At 38.2% G+C, this 21822-nt stretch overlaps 1 protein-coding gene across 2 annotated transcripts in view; it reads right to left on the bottom strand.

Moving 5' to 3' along the window:
* Fhos (Formin homology 2 domain containing) overlaps nucleotides 1–21822 on the bottom strand; it is a 135900-nt gene that overhangs the window by 93242 nt on the left and 20836 nt on the right. Inside the window, exon 2 of one of the 2 annotated variants that reach the window (XM_089240658.1) lies at nucleotides 13103–15085. In XM_089240658.1, coding sequence (XP_089096784.1) covers nucleotides 13103–15085 — 1983 coding nt within the window. Of the gene's footprint in view, nucleotides 1–11; nucleotides 343–13102; nucleotides 15086–21822 lie in introns of those variants that run through there. The other variant, XM_089240659.1, reaches the window with a different exon arrangement.

Here is a 21822-nt window from a genome sequence, read left to right on the forward strand (position 1 = left end):
TGGCTTCTTACCTTGTGAGGGGCTTTCAATATCCTATGTATCCCAGCGATCTGGTTTATTAGGGGAATGTTTAGATTGAAAGAATACAGTGGAGGTCTTGCAGGTTCGGGAAAATTCGTCGATGCTGCGAATGGATCTATGTCGTTTAAATATTGGACGCGGCATGTTAGGGACGCCATCTTTGACATGAAGAGACGTGCTTTTTCTCTCCCTTTACCGATCCGGTCTTTTTCTCATGGTCGTCTCACTCAGTACCTGAGGAGCAACGGATAGTCACAAAAGAGGAGCCGGTGCCTGTCTGTACTGCTTGCAACGTGAGCGAACGCACAAAAGCGCTCCTCGGAGAGGAGGTGCAGCAGCGTGATAGCAGACATCGTGTTTGGCGATGGTCGATCAGGGTTGCAGCTCGTTAAAACCGAGTTCGGAGACATTGAAAATCGCCAGCGATAATTGGGAACGAAAAACTAAAAAGCGATATGATAGAGAACTTGGTTAATTTGAATTTTGGATAATTCGAACTCCTTTTGAGTTTTCTATCAAATTTAATGTTAAAATTTCTTGTTTTTTTAAATATATAAACAAAATACACACATATATGTTACGGTATAAATGTGATAAGTAAAAATGATAAACATTATATACATAATAACCGATTTATCACATCTGTCGTAACTTATACAAATACAAACATACACACATAGATAAAAACATAAAGACACAAAAATACAAACACGTGGTGACCCCAAGGGACGTTCAGTAAATCCTTCCAGCAGGTCTAAAGGTAGTTATAATTGCATATGGTTCAGACAACAGCATTTATAAAGACTAGACATATTATAATATATTTTTGTACATATTTCACGATTGCAGAATAAGTTAAAATCTTAGAGTACTCATTATGAGAGTCATACAGTTATCTAATTAAATTTCTTATTGTGAAGATCAGTACCGTACGTTACACACCACGCATATATTTACAGTACATACATGCACCGATCTATACATTATATGCGAGATCACAACTATCCATACACACACCCATTTATCATTATAAAATTTATTTCTCTTCTTTTTTACTTAATGCAAAACTGTTTTTATATCTGATTACAAAAATTCGTTATAATCATGTCATAATCAATGTTTTTAACAAAGTCAAATACTACATGGTTTTTACTGTCAATTTGACTTTCAGTGTAAAATACGTTAAAAACCTTAGGGCAATATAGGAAAAGCTCTTTTTATAATGTTTTATTAGGCTTTGGTACTTGGTATAGTCGATTGTACCTACGTGTAGTTATATTTTGATGTTTCTTATTAAACATTTTTCATTTACTTGTGAAAATTTTATAATTCTATATAAGTAGTTTTATCTTAGAGATATAGTATAATAGTATAGCACTGTATTTTGGTACTGTCTATTATTAGTTGAGGTCTTATTCTATTACATATATTATCCAATTTACGGATATTGTCAAAATTTATTTAATTCAAACTTTTTCGTATTTTTTGTATAATTTGAATTTGGAGGGGAAAAATCATGATTTTTGTATGTATGAGCAAATTGAGTTTGAAGAAATACTACAAAAAGCCAGAATTTGTTTTTCCCAATCAAGTTGTTAAACAACAAATGTTTAAAAACTAATAAAAGTTTGAAAATTCCGTTTCTTACAACTCTTTTTTTTTTTTTTTTTTTTTTGATAATTTAAAATTCTCATTTTAATATTGTACAGCTATTGTACAGCTGCATGGAGACCGTGTATTACTTAATACCGATTACGCTTTTCAACCTATAGATCAAGGAGTAACATTCAAAATCTGAATCATTTTGTCCTCATTAAGAGCATAGAAAGTATCGGGTCGTTCAGATTGTAATACGTTAATGAAAGAATATTGCCTTGATGACATATAATAAGAATGACAAGCAAAATTTTGGAAGCAGTTTCATAACGGATGATCATGAACCGTTTCCGTAAATCGGGCTTTGAACATGGTCAAGAAATTCTGCAGTGATGTTGATTCCAGAACAGTGGAATAATGTAGCAGCTAAGAACAATTATATATTATAATTATAACTAATTAAAATTTGGGAAACAATTTCGTAACTGGTGATAAATATTATACTATGTGAAAATTGATAATTATTTGCAATTTGTAGTCATTTTATACATCCAGGATAAATTAATTGAATAATTTTAATTGTAGACAATTCGAACTTTTTCCCAGTGACTTTGGACTTCGAATGAAGTTGAACTATATTTGAGTGTGAAATTCGTGTATAAGAGGAGATTTTTCTTTCTTCTTTTCAAAAAGTATTCGTATGTATTTCATACTTCGTGTTATGTAATTCAATTCTGTATTTTATTCGATTATGATACGCAAATATGAAACAGTCATTACATATACTATATGTATACTCATCTTTCCCATGATAGGATATGCTGCATGTTTGCATTTGTTTTCTTAGAAATTCCCCGCGTGTTTGATTGCTAGCGTTATTTTTATAATTTGAGAAAACTAATCCTCACTGAAGAAGTATTCGGCCACTTAAAGACTATAGCATTCGATTTTACAGGAATATGAAAACACTAGTTGTGAGAGATAGAAAATGAAAAAACAAAGTTCTTTCAACACACGTACCGATGACACTTTGGATGGAATTCTAGCTGTTTTGATTATTTTATTACCAAAAAAATCACTATTTTATTTGCTTGAAAACAAAGTTTAGCTTGTTTGCATTGAATTTTTTTTTTCGTTTATAATAACATAGTAAACTACTTATTGATTTCTCGAGAAAAGAAATTTTATGTAAGATTATTTTATTTATGATATTGAGAATTATGGGAATTATTTACCAGCAAAAAAATATACATTATGGAATGATGCACTGTCTGTTAGATCATTGAGGATATTGAAAACATCGTCTTGTTATTGTAAAAGAAAAGAAACAGATAATATATAAATTCCTTTGCTCTTGTTCTTTCCTTTCACTTGAAGACACGCACACCACCTGTTGCTCGCGTTGAATATACTCGCCAAAGACCACTTATGCGCCAACCGCTTAAAACCGCCAAATGAGATCCGAGATTTTCCTTGTTCAGAGTAATATAAGCTCGATGGTAAAAACAGATAGAAAAACTGTTGCTCTGCCTTAAAGCTTTTCCTTAACGTCATCATCTTGATTATACAATGTGAGAAAAATTTATATTTCGGGATAAAAATGTGAAAAAATTAGGGCTAGGAATTGGTTAAAATTTTCGAAAAATTTCTAACAGATAAATTCGTTAGATGTAAACGAATGTAAAAATAGATTAAGAAATTAAGACTGCCCGCTTGAAACAATTTAAGGAGCCTTTTAACTAAGACCTTTTTAACTAAGGGGGGTTATGATATGGAAGCATCTGTTCACAATGAAAATAAAATTTTTTTTGTCTTGTCTCCTAAAACTTCCACCAAACTCAATTTAAAACTACTGTATAATAACCATGAGTTTTTCCTTGAATCGACTTGTATTTCCGCATGCCGAAAAATTCGATCAAAGTATTGACTGGAATATTTTTAAATATGGTCACTTTTCAAAAATGTTATGTATAGGAACATAATTTGAGACTGATCGGTTTCATCGAATAAATCAAGTTCAATTACTAACTTTCAATGATAATTTTAATCGGATTGATCGAGTCAATTAACCCACCAAAAATTTTTATCTGCGATCAACAATTGATCGATTAACCAAAACGATTAATCAGATCAACCCTAGAAAAAATATACTTTCTCTTCAAAAAATAATAATGGCGAATAGCTCTACATTTAATCACAACTCTGTTTCAGACGTTTTTCGAAACTGATCGAGCAGCTCTGTGATTAGAATATAGTTTCACAGAGATGTCTACTTAAAAGTTAAACCTCCTCCTATGTATCATAATTCACTCGATAACGAGCATTTTGTGCAAAATAAATCATCAATTCCAATTACATCTACGATGTATAAGAGTAAGTATTACTCGAGAGAAATGAATCATTTTTTTCTGCCGCTCAATCGGATCACTTAACCATAAGTAAAAATTGAATGATTAAAAAGAATTGTAAATCTTCTTGGAAATGATTGATCAACGGCCATGACCATGGTGTCATCTTTCACACTTAATGTCGTTCTAAAGGGGGGCGGGGGAAAGGATAATGATGCAATTTTTGGAGATAATGAAAACACGTAATTTTTACATTCCTATGATAGCTGCCTATACGTCAGTTTCTCTCTCTCTCAGAAGTTTTCAAAGTTTTATTTTTTTTTTCTCTTATCGAATTTCTGTAGGGATGTCTTTCTTTCAGCAAGAGAAGAATACATAATCATAAACATTATTGCAGCATTCACGAAATTAAATGAATATTTACAAGTTTAGCTGGTGTACCCTAGTAACATTATCCCCGCAAAGTAATTAAAATAATCATAGTGTTTTTCGAAATGGATACTCGTCACGATTTGAACACGGTTCAACTGCGTGAGGCATTTTAAATGAAGTCAATTTGCTGAAGAAACGAGTTTTACATACAAAAAAGAAAGAAAAACAATATAATGTACATTATTAATAATATTCTAGTCTTGAAATCCAATGCCGATTCATTTTCCTGACATATACTATCTACGCCGTTCTTTGCAATCAAAGTACAGTGTAATAATAATTATAAGCACTAAAATTGCACTTGTATATTTCTGATGAAAGGCTTCATGTGTCTCATAAAATTGGAAAAAAAAAAACATTTCAGTGCCAATTCTTTTATACCAGAAGTATGTTTTTGAAGATGAGTAAGGTTTTCATGGAGATCAAACTACTTGGACAAGGAAAGACATATTTCTTTGCAGAAACATATTACTTATAAACATGTATTTTCAAAACTATTTAGAAAGAATTCGATCATTTTCAACTCAAAATTTGATCCCAACTTCAAAATATAGTCGGATCTCAGATCACTTTTTTAACTTCACTCCACTTATAAAAAAGGTTTCTAAATGTTCCTGGCAGCATAACTAGCTGATTCGGTTTATTCGTTACCCCGATTATGAAGTCAATTTTATCCAATCCCGAGGGATGACACTATAACGAGGTCTACCTGCAATACTAGCATCTCAGGTTACGAATACGGCATATTTATGAATATTTCTTTAACAGGATACATGCACAGTTATACACCTTTACATTACACCTTTCAGATCCTGGTGCCACAAATGTGTAAGTTGCTTTTTCTCACTGTAAAATTTTTCTTTTGACATCAGGGAGTTAATCCCTGACATAAAGGATTATGTAAGTTCTGAGTTGGAAATACGGTGAGTATGAACTTTGCAAGATGTCATCTGAGGGTGGTACTTAAAGTTGAACTTTCAAGAGGTTTTAAGATGGCTTCCACGAGAAAGTGCTTCCGGAAAAATATGATTTGTTACATAAATTTTATCAATAAAATTCTAGAAAAAAATTTATGTAAAGATGAATATGCCCAGCATATATATATCATCTTGGCTGAAAAAATTTGAACGAATTGTTTCTTCACGAAAAAAAAAATTGCTGACACTTGTTTTTTAATGCATTTTTTGAGTGTCAAAAATGCAAAAACATTTTGAAAGTTCCAAAAAATGAATGTTCGGGTCTGAAAGGGATATCTATATATAAATGCGAAATAAACTGTAGTTTTTAAATTTTATTTGGTGGAAAAAAAAGTAATAAGCTTCCCTCTTCCGGGGAATCAACAAGATCTCTCTTCCAAAATGTCGCTAATACACGTTCACTATAAAAATTTCGAAACGCCTTAATCGTAAATCGTTTCCTATATATAATAATTTTCTAAGTTTTTCTTTCCTTCGTTTGAAGTGGTTGAGATAGAAAGTCCTTTCTTCTCTCAAGAACGGTCAAAAACGAATAAATGGACATCGGGTTCTTCACAGGTGGCCCGAAACCAGACAAGCAACTTTTCTCATGTCCAATATTCTAAAACCCGGAACACTTCAATTATAAAATACGCAGCCCAAAAAATATGCATATATGTTTTACGTATAAAATAAAAATTAAACAAACTTATTTTGCATGACGTCATTCGATGGCGCGGTTTTTATGTGACATTTCAATACATGCACAGAGAGAACAGCTCTTTTTTTTCCCCCTCTACTGGTCTATCACGAAAACGTACAAATGCAGCTATGCATATTACTGCAACCGTAAGCATATTCGTGCGCAACAAAATCACTCACACCAAGAATCTCGTGATGCAAACAAATTTTCGTATGCTTGATTCACCTTCAAGACTTATGGCTTCGTTATATTCTGAGTGATTGTCCCGGGTCTCTTGGAATGTAGGATGGCCCCGAGATAAGAGGCTCTCTTGAGACTTTTCCAACCGAAGCGGATAGCCGTTCCGAACCATGTTATATTGATGGAAGAGACGCAGTATGCGTACTTAATGGGCAAGGTACCGGCTAAGCGGAGGAAAAGAAGCTGAAAATTAGCTGCTGTTTGTTCTGTGTAAACAAAAACTGCAAACCATTTCATTTGCGGATTTTCTTTCTTCTCATCTCGGATGTCTTGTGGACAGACACCTACAAAGGACGCGCTGGGACACTCAGAAAGGAGAAAGAGTGGGAGACTGTCATGAGTAATCGCGAACAGTTAGGACAGGGTTTTCTTATTTTGTTATTATAAAACTGCAAACACTTTTCGAATTTCAAGTGGGGGAAGAAAAACTAAGGAGTGTCCACCTCTTTTTGAAAAAAAATGAGATCCCACCTGCAATACGAAGACGAGAAAAAAAAACTATTTTTTTACATTACCCCCTCACTCTTCTACTCTAGTTGTCAAATAAAGTACTTGGAAAAAATAAAGGAACATATAAATATCTAAATGTTTAACTTAGAACCTTTTACATAAACCTTGAAGAATGGAAACAAAAAATTTCCTAGAAGGGATTATTCCTAGTCCAAGAGATGTGATTTGTCCGAAAATTGTTGCAAATGGGATTTATTGCAAACCTCAGACTTGTTCGGCCAGAAGGCCAGAATTATAACCTATGCGTACTTCCGGAAAATGATCGGTGAGAGAATGACTAATAAACTCTCAATAATCAACACCATCTATAGTAGATCTATCTACAACAGCTGGTGTTGCAATAACACACATTCAGCATATCATGGTTTATAAGAAAGCACTCAGGAATAGTAACCAATCCTTGCAGAAAATTTCAGTTGCCTTTTTGTTTTCTTAATTTGAACATAACGTGAACTAAACTTTCCAGAATCCAAGTTTTTCTGTCCCCATACATTGCCGCTGTGGTGGTCGAGTGGTCAGAGTGACGGATTCGCATCGCGACGATCCGGGTTCGAACCCCACCGGCGCCAGAGTGGTGGTCGGCTGAAGTTGGTTTCCTGTGGTTCCCAACTTCAAGGCGTGAATGCGAGCCGATCTCCCCGTTAAAAAGTCTCCCCACAGAGAACAACAGGCCTACAACGTTACAAATATTCAATCATTACACTTCACTCACAATTTGAAGTATAGATGGCAGCACTGAAATATCAAGCACAACACTAGCTACACACTCAGACTGTTAGGTGCACTCACTTTGTTCCAGACTCTGCCACGAAGCTGGGCTGGAAGAGATCTCGGCAACGGGATAAGTCCGGTGGCAGAGACGCTGGCGTTCATTCATTCATTGTCCCCATACATTCAGAACGTGGAAATTAAGACACCGATCAGTCAACGACAGTAATTCCCATCTCTTAAATCTTAGTTTTGAGCTCGATGGCGGATAAAACATTTACAGTTCTTATATAAATGATGTAATTTGTTAGTATAACTTTACAGAGACAAGGAAGCTTACGTGTTCTTTGAGTTAGTTAAAGACATCTTGAGGGAGTCAAACACCTCTTCTCTCTTTCTTTCTCTCTCTCTCAATAAGGATAGTATAGTAAATGCCAACCTACGAGGATCAGTTACATTAGAGTTACATTGGTAAAAGCAATTTGATCCTTTTGATAATCCAAACAGGGGCACTTAACAAAGATGGATACCCAAGCCTCAGTTGACACGTGAACGCCGAAACAGGAATAGGTATTCATTCGGCATTCCCTTGTTAATCGAACGTATTTCTCATACGCTTCTATGGAAAATCGTTTTTCAGAAATTTAAATGCCGAAGCAACGGTGTTCAAATTAAAAAAAAAAGATCTTTGAGCAGCTCTGCTGAAAATAATTTTATATCTTTTTTCAGTTTAATTCAAAAATTATAATTTTAAAAAAAAGTTGTTATTTATGGTAAAATGTCTACTCCGTCTCTCTCTCTATGCAATAAGAAATTTGCTGTAATTTTAAAAAAATAAATAAATTGGTAAAACATTTCACCGCCTGTGACGTATCACGTAGGAAACGTGTTTGTCTGTACACAAGTCTGCGTGCTTATCGCTAACAGAGAAATTATCCCGGTGCCGTGATCTCTTCCAGCCCGGACTTGCCACAATAAATGTTATAAGCGCCTCATCTTTGAAATTATTCAGTTTACTAGTGCAAACGATTTTTAAAATGCTGTAAACACAACGGCTCCGAAAAAAAAATCTGAATGAATACTGTATATTTTGTTTCACACTGATAGAAATGTTTCATTTCCTCTCCGCTTCTAAACCTTTTACAAGCTTATAATACTAGGAACAGGTTTTTTGTGCCATGTGCAACATGAATCGCCCAGCGCGACACGCCGTTCACTCACCAATAGGAAAAGCAGTACGACTGTTTTCGAACAGAGCGCAACACGCCCAACTCCAACGCTTTACGTCGAGCGTGATTGGCCGACTGCTTTTATGGAGTAGTCAAATGCGTTGTGCGACATGCGTTTCGTCGATCTTCCGTTCGTTTTTGTTGCGCTTTCTTTCCCCTTCCTTTCTCACATTTTTTATTGTGCAAAATGTCAATAGACGACAGAATAGCTGATTAATACACCACGTTAGAAAAACGCAAACACGTAGCGTGATAAAGTTTCTACCGACGCGAAATGGTCCTATTTAGTTTTCACGCGGAGCAAACGGGCCTAGGAAAAACCGGCTATAGGTCACAATTTTACTACGAGAAATCACGGTTATATAATAGCATCTGATTATAAGGACGTTCAAAAAAAACATGACAAAACATACTGCACTATTTTTTCATCCAAACTGATGATGGTACTTCACCTGAAGCATTTAAGAGTGCTTAATTTTACGATTAGGTGATCTAATCGACAACCTTAATGGAACTATCATTGAATTGCATTTAAAAATTCCCATTACTGTGGTAACAGGGGTCATATGGGGAGGACCATGTCAACTACATCATGGGCCTCCTCGGGCAAAGCGGTTTCTCTCAGCCTCTCCCCCCCCCCCACCGCGGTTAGGCTAAAAATTCACCTGCCTGTGAATTTACATACCAACTTTCGAACATTATAACCAGATCTCATTGTCATGAGGTCCCCACGCTCGGTTTTGCCTGTGGGCCCATGTGTTTAGGTCGCCTCGCATTGAATGCAGGCGCTCTTCTGATGCTGGCTGTTGATTAAGGTCTCTCATGACTCACTTGTTAAATTTTCATGAATCAATCAATTAAAGGATTAGAATTATAAGATTTATATTTAGCCGAGTCCCAGCCCACCCCCCCCCCCTCCTCCGCAGGGTTCGTCAATCGCAGCTATTTCCGTTGGATCTACCAATTTTATGCAAAACCACATGTTGTTAACAAAGGGTTCGATGAGCCATTAGTTGAAGAAGATTAAGGATTGGCTCAAAAACGTGTCCTTCACACCCTGCACCGGACTCCAGACTGGAATCTTTGGAGGGCCAGTGCCGCCTTAACACATGGGCTCAGCCGGGCACAGCCCGGGGGCCTCAAAAGATGAAGGGGACCCTAAAAAAAAATTAGATCTGCTTGAAGTTTTCAATCATTTGCTAGTACAGCCTCAGGATTATCACTTGGCCCAGAGGGGGGGGGGGGCACGATGCTCTTGAGAAGGCCCTGTGACAGGCCCCAGACCAGAATTTTCATGGGCCCCTGTATAGGGAATAAATAGTGTGGAAAAAAGATTTCGTCTCAGGCACCCGGGCTGGGGAAGCAACGTCCACCTAGTGGGGGAGCATGCTCAGAATAGGCTGTGAACTCAAAAATAATGGAAGATTCCATGCGTATAATATAAATTGGCTGAATTTCATGGGTGAAGATACAGGAGGGAGAGCAGTGTCGAAGCAGGCCATCTTAAGAGCATCATGGGCCCCCCTGGCCAAGTGGTTTTTCTGAGGCCCTACATGGTAAATTCCAGAAAATTTCAACCGGATCTCATTTTTGTGAGACCCTCTTCTCTTGAGGCACAGGGGGCCGTGCTCGGGTGGGTCCATGCGTTAAGACGGCACTGCGTCGAAGTGCAGCTGACTGATCTAATGTATATGTGTATATGTGAACTGACATCATCATCATCATCATGCCGGGGCGCCACCCCCCCCCCCCCCCGACTTTAAAATATTCGCCTATGCTGGGTTTCTATTTTCGTAAACAAGAACCAGTTGTGCTGCCATCTTGTGCAAGAAAATCTAACAGAGACGTGAAGAAACACGTATTGCTCGCTGAGGTGGTGCATCTCAAAAAACCGTGAATCTCGATTCATTGCAAACAAACTTAGCAGAAAAAAAAATAATTACCCCTTGCAATTGAATTCTTCTCTCAACTTGGGTTATTATATTAAAAAAAATACCTCTCTCTCTCTCTCTTCTATCTCTCTCTGTACATCAAATTATCCCTTTTCGCATATCCTGTGGTAGTGGCGCCATCTGTTAGATTCTACAGATAATGTAACACGATTTTTACCGTTCGTATAAATTTATATGACTTTTAAATAAAAAAAAAATCGGTGGTGAAATACATTTTTTCCCGCCCGTCCGATTTCAAGGCTAGAAATCTTCGGGATTCAACACACTTTTCAACACATAAATATATGGTTTTGCACCCTTTTTTTCGATTTATCATTGGCTTGATTCAGGTACATTTATATTGATTGATATACAGTCGAATCCCGTTATAACGAACTCCAAGAGACCGGAGAAATCACTTCGTTATAATGAAATTTCGTTATAAATGAATTCCAAAATTTATCTAGGGGATTAGAAACGTGTTCGTTAAAACGAGATTTTTCACTACATCGGTATTCGTTTAAACGGGATTCAACTGTATAATATAATGTACAGGACTCCAACAAATTTTCTAACAACCCTTTTACGTATGCAGGGCTCCCATTAATTAGAAAAGGTAGGACAAGGGGAAGGGTACTTCCTCCCCCAAGAAAACATAATCAAAGCCTTACGAAAAAAAAAACCCAAAAAAATATAATTTTTTTTTATTTTTTAAAAAATTTTAAATTATTATTTGTTTCATAGAACTTTCTTTCCCTTGGACCCTTCGTCCCGTCGACAATGGAATTTATATTGGGAGGGTCGTTATATCGAAAGTAAAACATATAATAGTTTCTGTGGAAACATTTAAAACTTATCCTACTGATCGTTATAATGGAATGGTCGCTATAACGTGGGATATATCGTTATAACAAACGTCAACTATGTATATATACATATTTTCATACTATTTCAGTATCCTATAAGATTGACTGGAACCAAAGCAAAATGACTTGGCAACAAAACAATTTTACGCCAAAACAGGATACTCTAGTAACCACGTATAATATAATACTTTTTTTTTCTGTCTCTCCTCACAATATATTACTTTTTTTTCCGAGGAGTTTTCCAAAGTCCATTCTGTCAACTCTCTTCCTCGACGTACAAAAAATTAGGAAGATGAAGATATGTAAGTTTTTTAAGAGAATGACACTCTTTCGAGGCGACTTCAAAAAGCACATTGCAGAATGTGTAAATTACAAGGTCCAATGTAAACGAAGGAACTGGAAGGTTTTTATTGCGCTGTGCAAAGTGTGCATCCTTTTTTCAAGGAATTTGTTCACATTTTATTGTTGAATGCCAGCAAGATCGAAGAACTTTTCATCTCTATCGCATTGCAGAGCTTTGTAAACAATGTTTATGCCTCTGCATGTCCTAAAAATACAGAAGACAACTGAATTCTATTGGGCACCATCAGAAACACCAAACCTAGAATAGGCCCACGTATCCAACTGCTTTGTAATGAAAACTGTTGTTTCACGTATACACAAAATGTACACCATAATGTTAGTTTGTGTACAATGAATAGTCCAAGACCATGAAGTAGTAAATATAAAATTATTTCTTCTATCCCGATAGAAGGTTTTTAATGACAACTCAAAACATTAACAAAAAATTAGTTTTTGAACCCTCAACTAAGCAAAATAAAAATTAATAAGCCATACGGCCCACATACACCTTACAAATAACTCGAAAAAACGATGCAACTACTGCTTTGGCAGGATCATTAATTGCAATCTACTGCATTTTTATTATTTGGCAATAACTTTCATATGATTCCTTCTTCATTTTAAAAAAGTTACACGAATCTCTTGTTGACAAGATTTGTTAAAGTAGGACAATACTTATTAGAAAGAAGGGCATTTTACCACAGAGTAGGAAAAGAAGGACAAGTGGGAACCCTGCGTATGTTGCAATCCTTCACGGTCAAGTTTTTGGTGCGTACAGTTAAACTAGCAAAGATAAATCTCAAAAAACAGGCATCATTCTTAACACATGGGAAATGAAGGAAGGAAGATGAGAGAGATCAAGTTTTCCGTTCTTTCTCCCTCTCTCAGCTACCCTTTCCCTTGTGCATGTACTATACTGTATACTATAGTTTTTACAATCATCAAATCCTAGTCGTAAAAAAAGACATTTTTCTTTTACAGGATAATCAATGATGAATCCCGAAGGGGGGGGGGGGGAGAGAGAGAGAGATTAAGGGTATTTCTTCCATTCACGCAGGGCTTAGATATCTCGTCCCTGATCATTAAGGTGTTGCAGAAATCTTTGGAGTTTCACAAACATGAATGAAATTTACCACACAGAACATGTGTGTGTGTGTGTGTGTGTGTGTGCGTGCGTGCGTGCGTGCGTGCGTTCACAAGGTGGTTGCAGTTTTCCTTACCTCATTTTCTAGACGATCATTCTTTGTCCATTTCCCCGTTTCGTCGGCAGCGTTAGTTCTATCCGTCAAAAAAGGGAGGACACCTTTCGCTGCTCTGCTTTGGGATATCGGACCGAGCTCCTCTTGCGAATCACTATAAGAATCTGAATCCCCGTATATCGCTCGAACGTTCTGGTAATAACCGCTAGACCTTAGGTACTGCGTCCACCTTGAAGCTGCCTCGTCAAAACAAGTCTGGTTCTTGATATCGTTCGGGTACTTCGGCCCACCACCGTGGTCATCGACATTTCGCGCAGCAGTTGCGTACGATCTGTCATTGAAGGCATCTCCAATGCTGTTCCTGCCATCATCGGCGCAACACGCTGAGCTCGTGGTCGAACCCAGCGGCGTATCTGGTGGGAAGACGCTCGTGGCGCCCGAGTCCTCCGCACAGTGAGATTCGCAGCGGCTGCAGAGCTCCAGAAATCCGGAATCCCTCTGGGAGGAACTGCCGAAAGTCGCTGGCCGGAATGAACAACCGGAACCGGATGAAGAGCACGAATGTTTCTTGACCGGTTGGCGTAAAGCGGCAGCTACTTCTTCGTTTGTGGGAGAGTTTTCTTTTGTGGAGTACACGTCGTCACTGAAGTTCAACTCAGGTTCCTCCGAACTACCATTCCCGGAAGATAGAGAGCAGAATGAAAGTCTATTGGACAGATTTCTCTCGTACATCTTTTCGTCCAGCATTTTCGAAGAAGGTACCATACCGTCTTCCAACGAAGAGTTGAGAAATCGCTTCACTGACCCAACCCGTTTAATGTCCACTCTATGCGAATCGTCGAAACTATCGCAGTCTGGGAGTGACATGTTCAGGGATGATTTGCGAAAGCTTTTATCCTGGACTCCGATTTTTTGCAAGATACTTTCGCCAGGTTCGTCCTGCTGAACATCAGAATTAAAGCTCTTTTCGGAACGGACACCAATTGGTTCTTGGACAGGAGGCAAGCTTGATATTTTCGATGAAGATACACTTCGCCACGGAATAGCGGTAAACTTTTTGATGTGAGAGTCTCGGTTTAAGGAACCGTAATTCGAAGATGCAGTGGTTCGTGTGTATGAGACATGTTCCGAAGTGAGGTAAAGGTCGTGATCACCAGCGAGTTTCACCTGAACTGCGGCATTTGTACACTTGATTCTCTTGTTGCACCTCAATTCAACTTGCATCTTCCTCACGCGTGAAACGTTTCGCCGTCCGACGATTCCCGTAAGTTCATCGTCGTTCGTTTGCGTCGCCCTACATATAGCGAAGACGTACCTGTCACTGTCCGGGGTGTCATCGTCCGTGTCGACGTAATTCCATAGTCGTTGAGCCACGACGTCGTTGTCGTCACCTTCCAAAGAAGAGTCGTGAAATCCCTCTTTGGCAAATTTCGCTCGCCACCCAGTTAGCTGTGGCTTCGGCTGAGCGCGGAACCTCTCTAATATCAACGCTTTGTCCTTAGCGAATCTCGTCTCGATGAACCGCGATCGGTCTAACGCAAGGTTCCTGTTGTAGTGACCCGAGACTTTCTGACCAAAGTTAGGAGACAGCCCTTTTTTAGGGCTCGATTTCGGGGATCTCCTTTCAATCGAAACACCTTTCATCGGAGAGAGACAAGTGCGTTTACGTGGAGTTCTGATGTCACGTCCTCTTTGTACAAACGCCGTTTTCACAGAGGGTTTCAGCGCCGCATTTTTGGTGACATGATGAAAACCTAATGAACGTCCTTGATTTTGTATAGTGACTGGAGGCAACACGTAATTGCAATTTCCTGTGATGCTAGTCGACGTATTAGTTTTCTGCGATGGCGAAAAGTCCCTACTCGTGGGTCTGGGCCACTTATCCCCCGTCGCACCATCGAAGCAATGTGAAGGCTCGTTGAACTGATTATGTTGATGCTGCCACCTTAAAAATCCGAACGACGACTTCATTTCATTGGTTTTCGTATCGAAGAAGTTCGAAATCTGTAAAATAGTAAAGAGAAGACAAGAAAAATTAATCTCTCTGACCAAAAAAAATGAATAAAAGGAAATAAATAACATTTTTTTAATTTATATTTAAAAAACACCACACAAATGCGTGTGATGTTTTTTCTCAACTGAGAGGGTCTCCTACCTTTTAACATGGTAAAACAATGCTCTAGTAAAGATATGATTAAAAATACTATTTAACCATTATTTCATATTTTTGATTATACCTTGTATATGATATCCTATGCCACACAAAGTTTTATATATCTCCACTACCTAATTTTTGAGTTTTCCAAAAAGTGCATTATTAACACCTTATGCGCAAATACGATAAAATAGTATGTTATCAATGCAATTGATTGATTCAAAACAATGAAAAGTGTTCAGTGTATTCCTAAAATGATCAAAACGATTGAGGTTTCATGCAAAATCAATCTCATTTAAAATTAAATTTTAAATTCAAAAACGAAAAAAAAGTATTTTTTTCTAAATAACTCCAAGTATTTTATTTATGAATGGGGAATTTTTATGAACTGAACAACTTTCTTTATTTTGAATAATTTTTATTCAATTACGTTTTTCATGAGCGCAAGGTGTTAATATTGCATTTCTTTTTAATTTGCATAAAAATTAAGTAAAGAATATATGTGAAGCAGTGTATTGACATCGTACAGCATGAATAATCAAAAATATGCGTACCAAATTTAAAATGAATCGTGGTTAAATAATAATTTTAGTAATATTTCTACTAGAGCGTAGTTTTTTACCAGAAGTTAGAAGACCCCCTTAAAGCAGGGGTTCTTAACCTTTTTTACCGCGATCCAAAATAAACAAGATCAGCTTCGCGACCCATGGAACTGTTTGTTTTTTGCGAAATTAGAGAAACCAGTGATACAATAAGTGCATTTATAACAGGATTGTAAGCGTATTTGAACAACCCATCTCGGAAGCTCCTGCGAATCAAGCTTGGGTTGTGGCTCATAGCTCAAGAAACTGGCAGTAAGTGTATTTGTACGACCCATCTCGGATGTCCCTGCGAATCAAATTTAGGTCGTGACCCACAGCTCATGAATCCCTTGCCATAAGAAAATTTTATTACCCATTTTCGAAACCCCCTGTGAATCAAATTTGGGTCGTGACCCATAGCTCAATACTCGGCTATGAGTGGGTTTACCCAACCCATCTCGCGAAGCCCCCTGCGACTCAAGTTTGGGTCTGGACCCGGCAGATTAAAAACTCCTACTTTAAATATAGTATTCATGTTCACACCTGGCAGCCGAGTGGTTAGCGTACTAACCTAACCTCCGGTTGGAGTTGAGGGGGGAAGCCATATGAAATCAGCTTTAAACTGTTTGTAAAATTTCCATAGTGCGGCGAAAATTGTCTCGTTCTTTTTTGCGGCGATTTTCTACGATATGACCACAGGTATAATGCAATGGTAAATTGGTAACGTGGCCAGAGGCATAAGCAAAGGGGAGGGGGGGCATAGGGGCTCGTGCCTCCCACAAACTGGCCAAAAATTAAAAAGAAAAATAATATTTCTCACAAAAAATTAAAATAACGGAAGAAAATACCTGTAGTATTTTAATCAGTTTCTGTTAATTTAAATGCTTTTTGAAGGGTGGCAAATTCAAATGTCTCGGTAAGAACATTTTTGCGCCCCCTCCAAAGGTCGAACCTGTGTTCGCCCCGGATCAGGGCCACAAAAGCGACATCAACCCTATTTCAAGGAGAGCAGTCGGTTGAACGACTAGACGAGATGACTTATGATGACTGCGTGCGATAGCGTGCTCTGTGGCATTGGAAATCTTTGGGAAGTTGAAATAAACAAGAAACACCAGAGTTCACAAAGATTCCGTAAATCACGGTTATCAAAACACCAAGATCCCTCTCTGTCGTCGTAAACATTTGGGGCTTGAGAAGAGCCCAGAATAGGAACTTTAACGAGCAGCTGAGGTCTTCATCAGCAAGCACAACTTTGCGGCCAATTACGACAACAAAATATAATAATTTTGACACTCCCCCCACGGCAATTGCATATCTAAATAAAGTGGAGCTCAGTTACCATAACAGATATTATTTAGATTTTTTTTTTAGAATACTGAACTGATTTAAAAAATAAAAATAAAATTATATGTATGTATCAATAACAATATTGAGAAAAAATGCCCTTCTTTTAAAACCAATGAACCGCTCAAAAGACGTACTGTTTATATAAAACCGAACTCTACGAATCGTAAACTGTTGGGAACGGTTTTATTAGCTCTCGTGTGCAGAAAATGACCATGATGCGAGGGCCCGACTTTGACCTCATGAGGCCCTGGGCAAAAGAGACTGTGGTCGAAGAGGTTTGGTACGTCAGCAAATACAGTACATGTTTGTAAACACATTAAAAAAAGATATGCACCATTTTAAATGAGAAATGTAATGTAAAATTCTCCATGAAATATCTCAGAATAAATGTTTTTTTCACACTCTCATATGAGCAAAATCATTGATAATGACATCAAAATTAAATTTTTGAGTTATCTCAGCTTCAATATACAATAAAGCTAAAGATGACAGTTTTATTTGTAAAAGACTTCAGCGAAAACTGATGATTTGATCATTTTCAATAAGAATAATCTTTCTCTAGAACACAGTTTGATATTGATGATGTTGTCAATGATGATTTGATGGGATGGTGTCCTAACATTTGGAAACGTCTCTTCTAAACCTCTCTAGCGTTATTTAAAATTTGTGGCATTGTGAACACAACCTGAACCAAAGATGAAAATTATTGCAGTTCAATTTTGTCGCACCACGGCCATTTTCTGCACACGATGGTTAATTAGAGACCGGGACCTACAATTTATTGCCGATTCCGAACGGCGGGCTTGTTTTTTTTTATACTCATCGAGAGGTTGATGCACTAACCCCTCGACAGGGACTCCTTGCGGTAGCAATTTTTTGCCGCGGTCAAGTCGCCGTTTTTTATTGCACCCCTGTGTCAGGAAAGTTTTCTGATAAGGACGAACCGGGTATCGAACTCGCGACACCTCTAAACATCCTTTGGTACTTCAGGCGAGCATCTTATCGACCGGGCTACCGCGCCCTTCCGCAATTCGTCTGAAAAAGTGTTTACAAGATCAGATGCAAAAAGTTTAGCATTACAAATATACAGAATCTTCATAAAGATTTGAGGATTTCATGTTGATCAAACATGCAAACTTTTTTAAACATCGTTTCATAAATCATTTTACGGTTAAAAAGATGTGAAATTGAAAAATCTAACAAAAGTTCAGTGTGACACACTGAAACATATTTTTATCGCGGAGTTAATACTGCAATAGGTGCACTGTAAAGTCTATTACTAATTGATATAATATTAAAAATTGATATTCAATAGGATTTGCTAATAATGGGCACTTTTTTGGAAATAGTAAGATGTTATTCAGGGAAAATTTTTTGATGTTCCAAAATTTTACCGAACAAAATTAATAAAAAATTTGGTAAAATTTAATTATTTTATATTTTAATACAATTTTTTATTAATTTTGTTCGGTAAAATTTTGGAAAATCAAAGAATTTAGTTAATTTATGCTATTACAAATTTGCTCCCCCCCCCACCAAAAAAAAAACATGGGGCTCTGGGCCATGTTGCCAAATATCCATGTTGCCCATGCGAGAATCGGACCACCTACGTGATGCGAAAACGATCAAATTTGCTTAAAAAGTATGAAGATGGGCGCAAGTTAGTTTAAATGTGCATGGGCGTAAAGTTATTGGAAACATTGGGAGGACTCACAACTTTTTTTTGGGGGGGACCAACACCATCTATAGAAGGCCTCCGCACGAATCTTGGGACGTCACTTAAGAAGGCCATCTCACCATTGGATATAGCAGGCTGATGCATGCGCTATCTTTACCCTTTTTTAGTAGTACCGTACCCAAAGGTGAGATAGCCTTCTTCAGTGGCGTCACACAAGCTTCGTGCGGTGACCTTGTTGGCGAAACCACAGTATTTACATTGGGTATTATGAAGATGGTGGCAAACATTGGGGGGGGGGGAGCTTAGGGCCTGTGGAGGCGTGTGAAAGTGGAGTCGTAGCGCGTGAGTTATATCAGGACCAAGAAGTAGAACCGAGGACCTCCCCCCCCCCGCGAGATTATTGAGGAATTTTATAGCGTATAAGATATTCATATACAAATTACGCTCAAGGAACATCCCCAAAATGCTTGTCACCCCCCCCCCCAACTCGTTAAGACGGCCTTGATCTGTGGAAGTAATTATCCCCGAACTCAACGAGGTCTAACGACGTCGTCGTCTATGCTTATGCTGCTACAGTTTGCATTGATCCGGTTGACAGTAACTGGGCAAGATGCCTTAATGCACTGCGACAGATGCACACTCGGTGGTGTGGGCCGAGACTGCAGCAAGAATAAAATAAAAACACTTCTCGTGTATGTTTAGGAATATGGCGGTGATTCGATGATGTTCGAGAAAAGAATAAGTGTGTCGAATTATTTATAGAAAAGCGGGAAATGTTTAGTCGAAACGCCGAGTTCTGGGTACGGATTCGTAACGACTCGGAGATGCAAAATTCCGAGTGTCTAAATAGAGTTGAAGGTTAAAAAAAAGAACTGAATGTCACATAACATTTGTTTTCGTCCATAGGTTCTCTTTGAATTACAAACTCCAAATTTTGCTAAACGAAACAAATACAATATCATGTTAATTTAGGGAATATAGACGATTTTTTCAAGGAAAGGAATGGAAGTGCTTCTTTCATTTCACTAAAAAGCAGCATTTTCAACCTAATCGATCGAGATCACTGCGGTCCTCAATGTAGCACATGAGTGCTCGATGCTATATCAGAGTTACTAATGGATGCTCTTCTCATGATGGGGATACTCAGTGCTCGGTACTCAAAAAATATTAAAACTCCCTGCACTAGCACGACCACGCTCTCTTGTTGAGAAATCGTCATTGTCAAAGAAATATCCAGATGAGAGAAGTCAACGAAAGTCAACACAGAAGCCGGAGCTTTAAATCAATGTTCCTCAAACTGAGTTTTGTGGAATAATTACAGGCATATTCGCGAGGAGTTTCAGTGTGTTCTGTAGCAGTCTCGATACTTTTTGGTTACTCTTCTTTTATTTAAAATGAAATTCATTAACTGTACTTATTGGAAGAATTTGAAAGGCTCATGAGAAATTTTCATTATATAAGCATCCCTGTGATTTAAGAAGCTCAGAAACATGTATTTATTACCAACAAGAACTATGAGTGCTAATCGGTTTTTGCTAATGGTCCGTAATTGGTTTTTTTAACATGTTCCCATGCTCGTAAACATTTGAGAAACACTGACTTAAATCAATGAATGATGAAGAGCATTTCTCGCTCAGTCACAGCACAGTAAAAAGTATACTGTGAGGCTCTGAGGCGATACTTACTACCAGGGCCGTAACTAGGATTTTTGTGGGGGGGGGGGGGTGCAAACATTATTTTTCCGCTTCCACCACTGCAAAATTCGATGATTTCTCATAACGGTATTTTTGTTCTTTCCTAAAATTTGCCGTTCGGGCAGTTGCCCTCTCTTGCTCCTCGTCTCCGCCTCTAGTTCCAGCCCTGCTTACTGTACCACCTTTTATCAGAGATCGACGACTTTAACTTAAGGCATGGGTGGAGATACGGGGTGGGCGTGCCGCCCCCCCCCCCCCAGCGTCAAAGGTGGAGTCGGCAGATCTAATGTATATGAGTTGACATCATCATCGTGCCCCCCCCCCCCAGACTTCTAAGTCTATATCCGCCTATGCCTTGAGGGGACCTCCAGGGTAAAACAGGAATTAAGGGGCCTCTGAAGGAGTCCAATGATGCTTGGTCAGTCAGTGATCATATTGTTCCACCGCCCGCCAGAAGCATGAATGGGCAAATTTTGGGGGGTGGGGGAAGAAAGTGAGAAATATATGACGTTTGAATATTTAATCTACCCATGTTACTCTATGAAAGTTGTTTTCCTTAAATGTTTTGAAACGTGTGTTTCAATAGGGATGTGCACATTCGTGTTTCTCGCAAAAACTCAGATAGCAAAATAACGGATCCAATCAGCTGATAAAAAAAATTTCACTTTCGTTTGTGGCGTGAGGGAAGGAACATATATTGTGCTACAATTTTTGGGCAAACCATGGACAATTTTCCTAGCGGTAAATTGCATGGCGGTGAATTTTCCGGACACGAGTTGAAAGTGATGCGGTTTCAAGAAAATATAAACGTTACAGCAGGGCCATACCTGTTGAAGGGAAGCCCTGGGCAAACCAAGAAATAAAGGGCCACTGCAACTCGGGTCAAAGATTTTTGGTTAGTCAGTGAACATAATTTCCAAAATTTTGGGGCAATGTGAAAATGCCCCATTTGTCCATGCACAAATCTGACCCTGCCTACAGCAAAAAATCTTGCGGTTTCACAAAAATATAAACGCTACAGCAGGGCTGTACCGTTGACTGACGGGGCCTTGGACCGGCCTATACTAGCCTGGGCCCAGATCCTCATCGAAAAAATATTTAAATGTCTAATTAGCCTACCCATTACGCCGTCGGAAACGGTTTCGGATATGTGGGTGTTTCACTCGTTTCTATACCGTTTGTTTTGATTTCGGGATTTAGTTCTGGGAGTTTGCTCGACGAACAGGGCACTGAGCATTGTGCTCACATAATTACCACCACATCCCCCCCCCCCTGCACGGGCCGTC

The sequence above is a fragment of the Pholcus phalangioides genome, unplaced genomic scaffold, assembly GCF_987345545.1.
Source record: "Pholcus phalangioides strain wild (caught in Gottingen) unplaced genomic scaffold, Ppha-v1.0 ptg000013l_1, whole genome shotgun sequence".
Taxonomy (NCBI): Eukaryota; Metazoa; Arthropoda; class Arachnida; order Araneae; family Pholcidae; genus Pholcus; species Pholcus phalangioides.